The sequence below is a fragment of the Medicago truncatula genome, chromosome 6 (genome assembly GCF_003473485.1).
Source record: "Medicago truncatula cultivar Jemalong A17 chromosome 6, MtrunA17r5.0-ANR, whole genome shotgun sequence".
Taxonomy (NCBI): domain Eukaryota; kingdom Viridiplantae; phylum Streptophyta; class Magnoliopsida; order Fabales; family Fabaceae; genus Medicago; species Medicago truncatula.
The window spans coordinates 37535692-37549943 of record NC_053047.1 but is presented as its reverse complement, the minus strand read 5'-3'; the positions used below and the strand labels follow the sequence as shown (position 1 = coordinate 37549943).

The 14252-nt window shown below is 36.2% G+C and overlaps 2 protein-coding genes across 2 annotated transcripts; both read right to left on the bottom strand.

Moving 5' to 3' along the window:
- Positions 1 to 6130: 6130 nt before the first annotated feature.
- LOC25496722 (pentatricopeptide repeat-containing protein At1g09900) lies at positions 6131 to 6709 on the bottom strand. The gene has a single exon (XM_039827115.1). The coding sequence runs from the start codon at positions 6707 to 6709 to the stop codon at positions 6131 to 6133; it is 579 nt and encodes a 192-aa protein (XP_039683049.1).
- A 57-nt stretch (positions 6710 to 6766) lies between these two features.
- Positions 6767 to 7627, bottom strand: LOC120576117 (putative pentatricopeptide repeat-containing protein At1g12700, mitochondrial). Its single transcript, XM_039827114.1, has one exon. The coding sequence runs from the start codon at positions 7625 to 7627 to the stop codon at positions 6767 to 6769; it is 861 nt and encodes a 286-aa protein (XP_039683048.1).
- Positions 7628 to 14252: the final 6625 nt, after the last annotated feature.

Sequence of the window (14252 nt, the reverse complement as noted above, 5' to 3'; positions counted from 1 at the left end):
GTGAATAAGCTCAAAGAAGGGAATGTCATTGCTGCTTCAGAGCTCTTCCAGGTTATTGCTTATGCTGATTACTCCAAGGATTTTGAGATGTTGTTGCATGTCATCAAAATTAGATGAATCTTAGGCTTTACTAGAATAGTTATGACTTGTTAAAAGAAAGAAATGAATAAGGCTTATAGCTTAATCGCTTATCATGTAATGGCTTAAATATAATCGATTTCTATGACAAAAGATAAAAACAAGTCAAATTATTTTCATTTTTCATATAAGCAAGAAGCTATTTTTATAAGCTATTCAGGAGAGCTTATGGATATCTCATAAGATCTGTCAAACTATCTTAAAAGTAAAACTGAAGCATTTTCCATACTAATTCAAGTATACTATAAAAGTAAAATTTTGAGAAATACTAATGCTACTTCCTTAAAAAAAAAAAAAAAAAAAGAAATACTAATGCTACTCTTGAACAATAATCTTAATGTACACTTTAGAGTAATTCCTTCATGAAATTGTGGTGCAGATGCTCGAAACCAAAAAGGGCAGTGTTGCAGTAGTGATCACAGAAGATAGTGATATGATATTATATGGCTGTCCAGCTGTAAGATCTCCTCCAAAACTACGATTTTGTGCATCCAGGTTTACTACTTTAACACAAAACTTGTTTGCAATAGATGGTTGGAAAAGCAATTTTTCCTTCTTCCAGGCTTGATGTGTTTTAGCTGGATGTGATTTTGCTTCCATCTGTTTCTGGTGTTGGTGTTGCTTGAGCTTATGCCCTTGTTTCGAAACACTCAAATATGGTTTGTGTAAGTATATTTTTAGCTGTTAATGACCATTCTCGTCGATTACTTTTCTAAGTGAATTCAATTAGAATATAAGATTCACTGCTTCTAAAATTATATAACTTCTCTCCAAACTCCAAGAAATACTAGCTTGATATACCAATGTAGAACTTTTTATAACGCGCGCACACACTACATGATCTTCATTTACTGATACAAGTAAAGTTGTTGCCTCAGTCATTCTGACCAAAGTATCCTTTTTTACAGATCTTGTATGTTCTTAAGTTTGAAAAAGCCGAGAGTTACACCAAATCCTTCAAATATGCTCTTGTTCTCTTTCAGGGTGCTTGAATGTACTACATTAGTTGCATTCAGTGTTGTCAATTGCGGATCGTAGAAGATAGCAATCTATTCAAATTCTGATATGATACAGGACTATAGCACTCATATAGCTGTACTAAATTGTGTATCGGAGAACAATAGTGGTTTGTTAAAATACCGCTACGCTATAGTGCTACAATAACCGCTATTTGACAACAATGTCGGACACAATTTGTATTAATGTATATCTAGAGTTCTGAGTATATATCTTGTTGTATACTATACCTATGTATTTAGCACTTGCACTTCCATCAACAAAGGAAGTCTTTGATAAGTCTGAATCTTCTAGACTTCCTTTACGCCCCATTGATCCTAAATTCAAGTTGAATTCAATCAAAGATTTATTTTTCATTTTTTGTCACTTAGATTATTAACTAAAATTATACAGGCCAGTCATATAAAATGGAGATGAATTGTATTTCTTAAATTACAAGTTAATTATTATGTGGTGTTCTTATAAATTTTGTAAAATAATTCGTAACTTTACGGTAATGTACCTCTTGAAGAAGAGGTTGGGGGAAAGCATTTGAAGATGAACCCAATATAACCATACTAACAACTACTAAATCTTAGAGTTCCGCTCCGCCCAATAGCAGAGCACGTGCCAAACAACACTTGGGTGAAAATGTGGTGCCAGTGCCAATGTCATGTGACATTGGTCAACCACAGTATGTCACATGTTATTCTTTACTTAAAAAAAAATAACAAAAAGCAAAAAAATCATTATGAAAGAGAGAAAAAAACCACTTATCACATTGTAGTTGGGCCAATATCACATGATATTGGTACCACAATGTGTCACACAAGTGTTGTCTGCACGTGCCGCGGACTCTATTGCAAATGCCATAAATAAAACTACCATGAGGATATCTAATCACTCATCCACAAGTTGAAACCCCTTATGACTTTTTATGACACCCATTCACAATAATTTTATAGTTAGACTAAGCGTCCACATTATTATATGAAACGAAACAATTGCTGAATTGAGTACTTATCGAAGACTTCCTAGTAAACACTACACTGTTTCTATCCTTCCAAAGCTCGCAAGATTATTCTAGTCATTGTGTGTTGTACCAATATCTTCGAATATTATATCCAAAAACGTCAAATACACTCTGGGTTATAAAATCCAAACAGAGTAAACATGTAAATTTAGAGGGCGTACAAAATATGCAGAGGGTGAGAAAAGAAAATATTGTGAAAATTTATGGGTTAATAATGGATCGGCTATCCTCACCCATTAAGTGTGTGAAACATCATTTGGGCATGCAACAACATTAAAAATCTCTTAGATTGTGTCAAGTGTGCAATTTTCCCCACTCTTATATGTTGAAATAATTTTCTTGAATCGCTCAGTCGTTGCGTTTGAGAAGATGACGGATCCTCCAACAATTAAAACTTCCTCTTAAATCTTTGGTTCAATTTAGATGCGTACGCAAATTATGGTCTCTTTTATTCAAAAACCTTTATTTCATGAACATGTACCGCAACAATTTCATATCCAATAATAATTTTTCTTATGTCGATCAATCATGTCTCACATTAGACTTTGAGGAGCCAACCTACGGACTCCATGATGCCTTGTTTTCGCATTCTGGTGAGAGGTTTGAGAATAAAGTCAAATTAGATTGGCCACCTCCGTTTCACGAGGATGACCAAGGTATTAGATTGTTGGGTTATACTGCCGCAAACGACACTCTTTGTTTATACCAAGGATATAAAATTCCAAAAGTTGTATTTTGGAACCTAACTACTAAGGAATTCAAGGTTCTTCCTTCGAGTCCCTACTTTTTAGGGTTAGAAGAGACGGTACTGTTTTTTATAGCGTTGCTGGTCTTTATGTATTTTTATTTCTTATTCTTTTATTATTCTCTTTTTTAAAAGTAAATATGTAAGACAGAAGTATCGGTGTTGGAGTATAAGTTAGCCGTATCCGACATGCATCTATAATTTTTTTTTTCAAAACAAATAAATATTAATTGCCTGATACTTCTTTGATACACATATCAAGATGTATCGGTGTTGGATATGCATCGAATACGATTCACCGTTTTTGAAGTATCGGAACTTCGCAGTTTTGTGTTGATTTTGATGGTACAAGTACAAGATAATAATATATACAAATGAATTAACTAAAATTAAGAAGAATAAACTACTGCCTGCAATTCACTAGAATATGTTTGTGTTGAGATAAAAGAACACCTTCAAGTGTCGGAATAAACTTAATGCCTAGAAAATATTGAACAGCAGTTCACCTACTACGCCAAATACGGATACACCTCCATGAGCTTTGGCAATGTTATTGATCAATTCCATAATCAGTACTGTTTTACCTACCCAGCTCTACCGAAAAGTCCTATTTTTCCGCCACAGCGATAAGGAGCTAAAAGATCTACTACTTTAATTCCTGTTTCAAAAATGGATAATTTTGTATCTAACTGTATAAAGGCAGGCGCGGATCTATGAATAGGAGATGTTGGTTGTCATATTTTTCGCAGAAAACTGCGGAGAGAGAGCAGTAATGAACTTCATGAGGAAGATGTTATTATTTTCTTGCATAGACTATGAAATAAGCAATTGTACTTTCTGAGGCCATGGTGAAATTTTTAAATTCTTAAAGAGTGTTCCGGGGGCACTCGTTAACATTTCCCTTTAAAAATTTATGTTTGAAATGTTTAAAACCATGGCTCTGGCCTATTTCTTTTGTTCAAGTAAATTTATGAACTTTGTGTTTCGATTATAAGTGTCTGGTGATTTGAGGACCGTCTTTCTCAGGATATCACGCGAACTTATGGGAAACTTCCCAAGAACTAGTTTCCTCTGAGCGGATCCGGAGGTGATCTTCATCCCCGTGAATGGGAGACCAACCTGAATGGACCTACGCATGTGGTCATACATCAAGAAAGAATATTCGTATCGACTGCAGATGCAATCGATATTTGCAGGAAGCTCGACAATCCAGTCCGCCAGAGAGTCCGCAAAAAAATCAGGTACACATTGAACATCATAATCAGGGTCGATCACTAAAGATTGAAAGCAGGCCCAAATATTCCTCACTCACATAACGAAATAAATCATGATACCTAGCGAGAATGTTAGGGCCCCCAAGAGGGTACACTTTCTTCTTGGTCATGCTCGTAAACCGGGTCATAATTGGTCTTGCTCTTAGTCTCGGCGATGTTGCTCATCTCAAATAATATGTTTGTAAAAGAAAAGAATGCTTCAAAAGTGGTGATCGATAACAAATCTTACAAGTTTTAATTTTAGCAGAAAGACAGAACAAGTGCTCCCCTCGTGATAAATTCTAGTACAGCCACTTCCCACGTTATTAGTTAACAAGCATTTGTGTCTAAGTACAACATTTGTGTCTTTTACTGGTGATAATTCAAATCAATACAACTCATAAGTTGAAGATTCCAAATCCGTGTTGATTATTTGGTACTGGCAATGAGGATGCTGCACAAACTCATTCAAAACTTCACAATGAGGTCTTGAACTTTCAAATGGTAGATAATCTTTTCCCGCATTTCGACTTTCAAAGAGAAGATTTCAGAAGCTCCAACATACCTTGCAATTTTCCTTTGAAGCCTGGTAAACACACGAGCTATTACTTACTTGATGCAGCGGAGCCTGGTAAACATATGGATTCACAAACATGACTTAAACGTCTAAATAAAATCAATCACTCTTCCAACTTCCCACAAATTCATATAAGCCAGAAATCAGTACAATATTGATATGGAATTCAAATTTTCCCACATGCTCACAGCAGTATCTAAAGTGTTTCTGAGTGGGAAACTTAAAGGGCGTACTGAAAAACACGAACAGAAAAACAGCAAGCAACAAAGCAGTATATCAAATTCTTCTAACAGGCATTCAACCTTAGACTTTTCGGCAGTAACATAAAGTTAATTGCACGACTGACATTACAATTTTTTTTATATTAAATCATATAAAAAACAGATGTATGCATCAATTTTTTATAATGATTTGCATGTGTGAGCTGAGACGGGAATCAAGGCATTGGGAGAATGCTGAGACAGGTGTGGCGTGAACTGAACTTCTGCCAGAGATCTATTCCATTGAAGCTCCTATCCACGACAGTACTTCTGTTCGCAATGACAGTGACCAGTGGGTGCCGCTTCCGGATGGTGGACGCTGGCGCTTCACGATGGCACTTCCCTATACACTCTGTTGCCAATATATTCTATGCACAGCAAGCCTTAACCTATCCAATTTTAAGCACAGTGAACGCATCATATGCAACTCTAAGTCTAAGATTTTACACCACATCTATCCAATAATAATATTTAACATTAATTTCAAAGCTCAACCATTCACACACCATAGTCCAATTTTATATATGGCTCTTCTTTTCAAAAAATTTATCTCAATTGAATTCATTTATATCTTGTAGTTTCTAACCTATGGCAATGAGATATAATAGCATATTAAAATGTACTCAAAACTACAAGCATATTAGCTTGTAGTGTGAATAAAGCAATAATTTTGATTCACTTCACTTGCTATTCAATCTCTCATCACCTAGTTACAATTACATATTGATTTTTATAATGTATTAGAACCTTATTACTTCTTGAAATAAACTCAGAAAGAGCGAAGACCTCAGAAAGACAAATTAGAGAATGGTATTTTCAAATGATATTCCAAGAAAACAATAACTACTGAGAATAAGGTATTGGCTAGAGAAAGTGTAGTACAATTTGTAAAATTCCAAGACAACAATAACAATTATATTCTAACACTTCCCCTCAGAGTTGAAACTCACCAATCTCTCAGTTTTTGAAATATAAACACACTTAACAAAAACAACAATAGCAAACCTCAAAAGTTTGTTTCTCATTAGGCGAGACAAAACAAAAACAAATCAATAACATAAAGTTGAAATATAAATTCCAAATAACAATTTGTAACAAGAGAACCATCTTACCTAGATATGGACACTGTTATAGCAGACCTCTCACAATCATTTCACGAAATTTCCCTGCCTTATCATTTTCACCTTTATCAAACAAAGAACGGATAATTATTTCACAATTTTTAGCATCTGGACTGCAGCCACTGTCTTTCATTTTTGATACCATGGCTAATGTCTCGTCAAACAACCCCTTCTTACAAAATCCCTTGATCATAGCATTATATGTATAGACATCAGTATTGTAGCCTTTGACCAAAAGATCTTCAAAAACTTTTTCTGCATCCTTTAGTCTTCCACTTTTGCATAACCCATTGATAAGAATATTGTATGTGCACACACTTGGTTGAATACCTTGGTCTTTAAGTTTTGTTAACAATTCAATTGCCTTGTCAACATGATAGTTTTTGCATAAAGCATCCAGTAAAGAATTGTAAGTAAATATATCAGGTGGTTGACCTCTATAATGCATCTCACCGATAAATTTCAAAGCATATGGGGTTCTTCCCGATTTGCACAAACCATCAATAAGGGAATTGTAAATTACCATATCAGGATATATTTGTTTGAAATGCATTTCTTCAAAGAGATTCATGGCTTCATCAACCATTTTAATCTTACAAAATTCATTAATCACGATACTGTAACTATGAGTGTCAAATGCCACTCAGATTTGAGCCATAGTATTGAATATACTTTTGGCCTTTTTCACCACATTTACCAGATGATGTCCATCCATTAAAGAGTTATAAGTAACAATGTTAGGTTTTACATCTTCTTTCATCATCACAGCAAACACATTTTTAGCTTCTTTCATTTTTCCTTCCTTACAAAATGCATCAATCAATATACTAAAAGTATACACAGTTGGGTTGATGTCTTCCAATATCATTTTATGTAACAAACCAATTGCATCTTTCAATTGAGCCATAATGCATAAACCACAAATTAACGTATTATACGTGACAACACTAGGACAAATTCTCTTAGCAACCATTTCAAAATATAAATTAAAAGCATCATTAACAAGTTTATCTTTACACAAACCATCAATAATCGTGTTATACATCACAACATCAGGTTGAACCAATTTCCCATCAATTCGTCTCAAGAATTCTAACGCAGCTCTTGTTTGTCCAACTTTACATAACCCGTTGATCAAGGTCCCATAACTAACTTGGTTCAACTTAAATCCTTGAGCAACCACCTTGTCATGAAAGTGCAATGCTTTATGAATCTCACCTTTGAGACAAAGACCCTTGATGAGTGTAGTGAAAGTTATAGCATCCGAACCATAGCCCTTCTTGAGAATGTTGGCAAATACGGAAAAAGAAAGAGCGTTTTGACCTAATTGAGAATAGCAATTAATCAAGATGCTCAAAGTGACTAAGTTTGATGCAAGTCCGTTGAATTCCATTTGTCGATGAAGGGAAACAACAATGGAGTAATGATTGGCCTTGACAAGGGAACCTAAAATCTTACCAAATTCAAAGATGGATGGTGTAGGATTCTTGTGATGGAGCAACATTATGTATACTGTATGTAGTATGAGATCTTTCTGACTTGTTTTATTGGGGTAAATTATGTATCGATTATGGAGTAAGTTTCAGTTAAACTCAGGAGCTGCAGGAAGTGTAGTAGACAGGATAAGGCACTGGGAAGCTGATTGCAATTTGCACAATAAAGAACCTGAATTACACTGAATCCAATTGGTGTTCTTAATGATAAAAAAGGCTTCTGATTTTGGATTGAATTTGTCCTAGAATTGAAAAGATCTTGCCACATCTCAGTTAAGATAAGGATCCAAGGAACATAAAGGGCATCATACCAAAGAAAGACATTACCACATCTAAGTTAACACTGTTGTGTATGTCTTCAAATTGCAAAGTTGGAAAGCAGAGAAATCGTGACACGATTTGGCAATCGTGACACGATTTTGATAATGTCGAGAGTTGGTTTTCAGGGCGTCCAATCGTGACACGATTTTGGGAAATCGTGACACGATTTTTGGCTTGCTGGGCAAGATTTTCAGGATAAGGTTGGTCGTACCTTGGATCGTACGCATCAATCGTGGCACGATTGGGGAAAAACGTGACACAATTTTGACGCAGAAGACAGCTATAAAAGTGTTCTTTGCAGATTTTGAAGGTGAGCTTGAAGAGAGAGAAACTTGAGAAATCAAAGGAAGCAACTTTAGGGTTTAGGGTCTTTGATTAGAGTTCTCTTAGGTTGGAAAACATTAAGTGTCTTAGTGAGATTGGGAAAAAGGGTAGAAATTAGGGTTGTTCTTTGTGAACTTGGTGAGATTGGAAAAAAGGGTAGAAATTAGGGTTGTTCTTTGTGAACTTGTCAAAGCTAATTTCTTGTAACTCTTTTGTATCTCTTTGAAGAACTCATTGTTAGTGGATTGGAGAGTTCAATCTCTCCTCCAGAGTAGGTCAAGTTTGGACCGAACTGGGTGAACAATCTTTGGTGTGTTTGTTTCTCTCTTCTCTCCTTTTATATTTTGCTTGTGGTTTGTGCTTTTCACTTTGATTCCTAGATTAGATCTAGGTGTTGTTATTGTTGATTATTGCTTGCATTCACTTTGTTATTGGTTACTACTTTCCTTTGCTCCACACATCATAGTTCGTATTGGTGTGATTTTGAGACCGGAATTCACAACAAACACATTTGTTGGATTAAATGAATCTCAGTTAACTTGAGGAGATTAATCTTCATAGAGTATCTCATTCAAAGATCGTTAAAATTCATAAAGTATATCATTCAAGATCGTTAAAAACGCAAATGATAAATATGTAAATAAACTCAGAACATTCAAGTATGATTACCTCTCATGATAAACCTACTAAAGAAAAATAATCATTTATATTTTCCTTTTTTTATCCCACACAAACATTATATTATTATCAATGAAGTGGAGTCTCGTTGAATGTTCTAGTATTTGTCACTTGATGAATCAAAGTCTGAATTTTGACAAGTAGAGTTGCTCACTTTTTTTGTGTGTGCGGGTTGCTCGAAAATGTTTGCTTGATTTTTTTTTTTTTGAGAGAAGGTAAATTATATCATTTTATTAAAAATTAGATCGGTAATACATGCTGGAATATCATCAAACACCTGAAAGCTAGTACTAGATGTGGCTGCTTTAGCTAAAACATGAGCAACCTCATTTGCTTGCCTCCTAATAAACTCGACATGACAGTTTGTTAAATAATTATTGCAGAATTGGACACTACTGTCCATAATAGAGCCAAATTCGGTGACATCTCCACGACCATTGTTGAAATAATCAGCTACTCTTTTTGAGTCCACTTCAAAATCAACATTTAAAAGTTGAAGTTCATGAATCCACCGAATCGCATGGTGTAATGCCAGAGCCTCCCCAACATCTACAGAGCAAGTTGGGTTAAACCACATAGTTTTTGAACGAACATGATTCCCATCCGAGTCTCTGATACACATTCCAAAGCCTACTTTATTTATCATGGTAGGGAAAGAGGCGTCGACATTGCATTTGTATCTACCACTTTCTGGTTTCCTCCATCTAATGTTTGCATTGTTACTAGAATTTGAGGCACTCGGGAGTAGAGCTTGGTTATCTGACCTTATAGGAGCTTGCTTCCGATTGGCCTTCCTCTAACCATCAAGAAGGTGTTTTGCTCTTTCCAGGATGGCAGTAGTTGAGTTAGACACATGTTGCCATAACTTAAGGTTCCTGGCCTTCCAAATACTCCACATTATAGTGACAATATTCTCAATTTGAGTTGCCGACAGATTGTGCAGTAAATTAAAAATAATATCAGGAGCATTATCAAACTGGTTAAGAGCCGGTGAGATCAAATGCCAAAAATTAGCTGTTTGCCAAATATCAATTGATCTTGGGCAGTGAAAGAGGATATGATAGCTATCTTCATGAGGGTCTTCGCACATGACACACTCGGATGGACAAGTGACACCCCTGCTTCGTAGTTTCACTCTAGTTGGAAAGCAGTCTCTACATATTCTCCAAATTAAATTTTTGACTTTGGGAGGGACCTTCGGTCTCCAGATACCACTCCAATATCCCGGTTTGCACAGATGATCATTATTTATGACCTCTTTAATACAAATTCGATAGGCACTTTTTACAGAATAGAGTCCATTCTTCTCCGCCTTCCATATCAATTTATCTGTCGAAACTTGGTGATGTAAAGGAGTGTTTAAGATATTAGTGGCCATATCTTCCACAAACAATTGACGAATCAACTGTTCGTTCCAAACCTTACCTTCTTGGTCAATAAGATGACCTACAGAGTATGATTGTAGGGCTATCATGCCATCACCCACAGGGGGAATGCTAAACCCTGATCCAATCCATGGTTCTTTAACAATAGGAATATTAAAACCATTACCAATTTTCCATCTAGCTCCTTGTCGGACCACCACCTTAGCACTGAAAATACTACGCCAAACAAAGCTCGGATTATGCCCCAATTTGGCATCTAGATAATTACCATTCGGATAGTATCTAGCTTTAAAGATTTTTGAGACAAGGCTATCTGTATTGGTTTGCAGCTTCCATCCCTGTTTACCAAGCATTGCCACATTAAAAGCTGACAGGTCTTTGAAACCCATGCCTCCATCATTCTTGTGAACAGAAAGCTTTTTCCAGGATAGCCAGTTCAAACCTTTGTTGTTGGAACCGCCATGACCCCACCAAAAGGTATTCATCATTTTTTCAATTTCATCTAATAAATGATTTGGTAGCCTGAAGATACTCATAATGTAAGATGGAATAGATTGAAGAACGGATTTGATCATGACCTCGCTTCCTGCTTTAGACAAGCATTTGCTACTCCAACTATTGATCTTCTGCCATACTCTATCCTTGATGAAGCTGAAAGTTGCCTTCTTACTTCGGCCTACCATTGAAGGGAGACCCAGATACTTACCAGTACCTAAAACTGCACGCACACCCAAAATGTTTGTGATAGATTGATGTAATGGTTCTGCCACATTCCTGCTATAAAAGATTTCAGACTTGGGTAGACTGATGGCTTGTCCTGACGCTTCCTCATACTGAGTTAAAATTTGCTTCATCATGATTGATTGACTCTCCTCCACTTGAAAGAACAGGAAACAATCATCAGCGAACAGAAGATGGGATACCCTCAGAGCAAGACGACATATCCGAACACCTTCGAGATCGCCTTTACTTTCAGCATTTCTGATTAGCGCTGATAATCCTTCGGCACAAAGAATGAAGAGATAAGGTGACAAAGGATCACCTTGTCTTAACCCGCGACCTGGAATTATAGGTCCTATCACCTCTTGATTCATGATAACTGAGTAATCAACAGTTTCTACACACATCATGATCCATTCGATCCATTTCCCTGAGAAGCCCATTTTGTGCATGACATCTCTAAGATAGGACCAGTCAATACGATCATAAGCCTTGCTTATATCCAGCTTCAGCGCCACACTTTTATCTTTACCTTTAGTCTTAGTCTTCATATGATGAATCAACTTTATGGCAACCAAAGCATTATCTCAAATAGATCTACCCGGTACAAATGCCGATTGAGAATCAGCAATGCACTTAGATAAAAGTTTCTTCAACCAATTAGCCAGGACCTTGGACAAAAGTTTGTATAAAACATTACACAAAGCTATGGGTCTCCAATCCTTCATAGACTTTTGCTATGTGCCTTTGGGGATCAAAGCTATATCTGTAGAATTCAACATAGGAGGAAACTGCCCTTCATTCATCCATTGACAACATTCCTTGAAAATATCCTCACTACATACTGATCAAAAATGTTGATAAAACCCAGGATTAAATCCATCAGGACCCGGACATTTGTCCGGTTGCATGGAAAACGTTGCTTCTTCGAATTCTTCTATGCAAAAAGATGAAGTTAGCTGAACATTGTCATCATCATCAATCACCTTATCTAGCATATTGAGCACTCTAGAACGAACACTTTCCTGACCTTCAAACAAATTTTCAAAATAATTTTTTGCAATGGACCGCATCCTAGTGTCATCAGTCACTCGAATCCCTTCATCAGTTTCCAAGGAAAGAATTTTGTTAACTTTCTTTCTTGAAGTTGTTGCCGTGTGAAAGAATCTCGTATTCAAATCTCCATCACGATACCAGTGAGTTTTGGCTCTCTGTCTCCAGTACATATCCTCTTGCACAAGTAAATGGTTAAACTTTTGCCTCAAATTATCAAATTGGATTTCATCCCGAATTCCTGTGGTGCTTCGATTCCTATCGAGTTGCTTTCGGCAGTTTTCAATATCCACTCGGAGTTTGTTACAATGAGTTTTACTCTAATGTGATAAATCCTCGACACAATTTGACAGTTTATTGATAATGCTATTACCTGTACTTCCAGACCAACTGTCCTTAATCACTTCATTAATATCATCTTCAATTCTCCAAGCATTTTCAAATTTGAAGGATCTTTTGACTCTAAGATTCTGAGCCACTGGATTTTTGTCCAACATAATAGGTGATGAGTCATTTATATGCTATTTTAATATGCTTTTTAGTTTAGTTTTATTTAGATTTTATATTATTTTATATTAGTATTATTTCCTTTTTAGGATAGTTTACTTTAAATTGCAATTTATTATATTTCAGGGAAGAATATTGGATGGATTGAGTCTTGGAGCAAAAGAAAGGGATTTGGAGCAAATTGGACACGAAAATACGAAGATTGGGAAACAAAATATATCTCCCACAAGTCAGAAGCCTGGCACGACCCGTGCTAGCCTTGGCACGGCCGTGCCACCCTCCAGAGACCTTTTGCTGCTTTTGCTTGGACTCCAAGCTATTCTATTTTGGCGCACAATCTACCGAGGAATATTCTAGGAATATACTTGCTTAGATTTTAAGTCAATTGTGTACTATAAATAGAGTAGCTAGCCATCACAAATATTCATCTTTACTTGGAATACAATAAGTGACAATTGCTTTTCTAAATAAAGTTCTTTTCCTTTCCTTTATTTTCCTGTCTTTTACTTTCATGCTTTCTCTCTTCTCCCCCATGTCTACGATGAACATGAGTGAGTAGACTTCTTCTTGTCTTGGGATTGTTGGATAAGTCTAAATGACATAATCCTAATCAAACCAAGCCCTAAGCCTTAATCTTATGTAACCCTAATTTCTTATCTGAATTCACCGTCTTAACATGGATTAACCATTATCAAACTGTGGAAACGAAAGTGGAGGGTTTGATAATTGTTCGTCCATTATTCCAAATATCAATTCATAAAACGAAAGTGGAGCTTTGATATTCGAACAAGTGAATTCAGACAAGGATTGCAAAGTCAGCGAAATAGGCTTTGCAATCTTTGAGACATATAGTTTCGATCTTCAAGGGAACTAATAACAATCAAGTCAGCGAAATAGGCTTGGTTGTTAGAGGAACCAAAATCCAATAGTAATCAAGTCAGCGAAATAGGCTTGGTTGCTAGAGGAACTTAAGAGAAACTGTCTTGAGAAATTAGGTCTAACATAACATTATAAGCTCATGGTTTTGGTTTGAGAAGGACTTGTTATTTAGATGAAACCAACGATCCCAAGGCTCTTTTATTATATTGCTTTCAACCGTTTAAAAACCCCCAATCTACAATCTCTTCTCTCTTCTAATCATCTCTAAAGGTTAATTAAATTGAACTACTCCCTGTCGGAACGACACTCTTTTATACTACTTCGGTAAGACCGTGCACTTGCGGTTTTATCTCATCAATAGGAAAATGATCGGACGACGGAGCGACAAGACTTTCTAACTTCGCATTTGGAAATAATTGCATCCAAGAGTTAGTAACTAAAGCTATATCCAATTTCTCTTCTACAGCACGAGTAGTACCCAGACTTTTGAACCAGGTGAACGGATATCCTTCCATATGAACATCAACAAGTCCAACATCTTGAACCACTTGACGAAATCCCCTTATGAGCCAATTGGGTCTGGTAGCCCTACCTTTCTTCTCATCAGCATGGAGAATATCATTAAAATCTCCCATTAAACACCATGGTAGATTAATTTGCCCAGCAAGGCCACGAATAAAGTTCCACGAATCTCTTCTTCGACCAATTTCTGGATACCCATAGAAACCTGTAAACATCCAAGCTTCTCCACTTACTTCTTCAATTTTTG

Coding starts and splice junctions, on each gene's coding strand:
- LOC120576117 (XM_039827114.1), bottom strand. CDS start 7,627: ATGTTGCTCCATCACAAGAATCCTACACCATCCATCTTTGAATTTGGT.
- LOC25496722 (XM_039827115.1), bottom strand. CDS start 6,709: ATGGTTGATGAAGCCATGAATCTCTTTGAAGAAATGCATTTCAAACAA.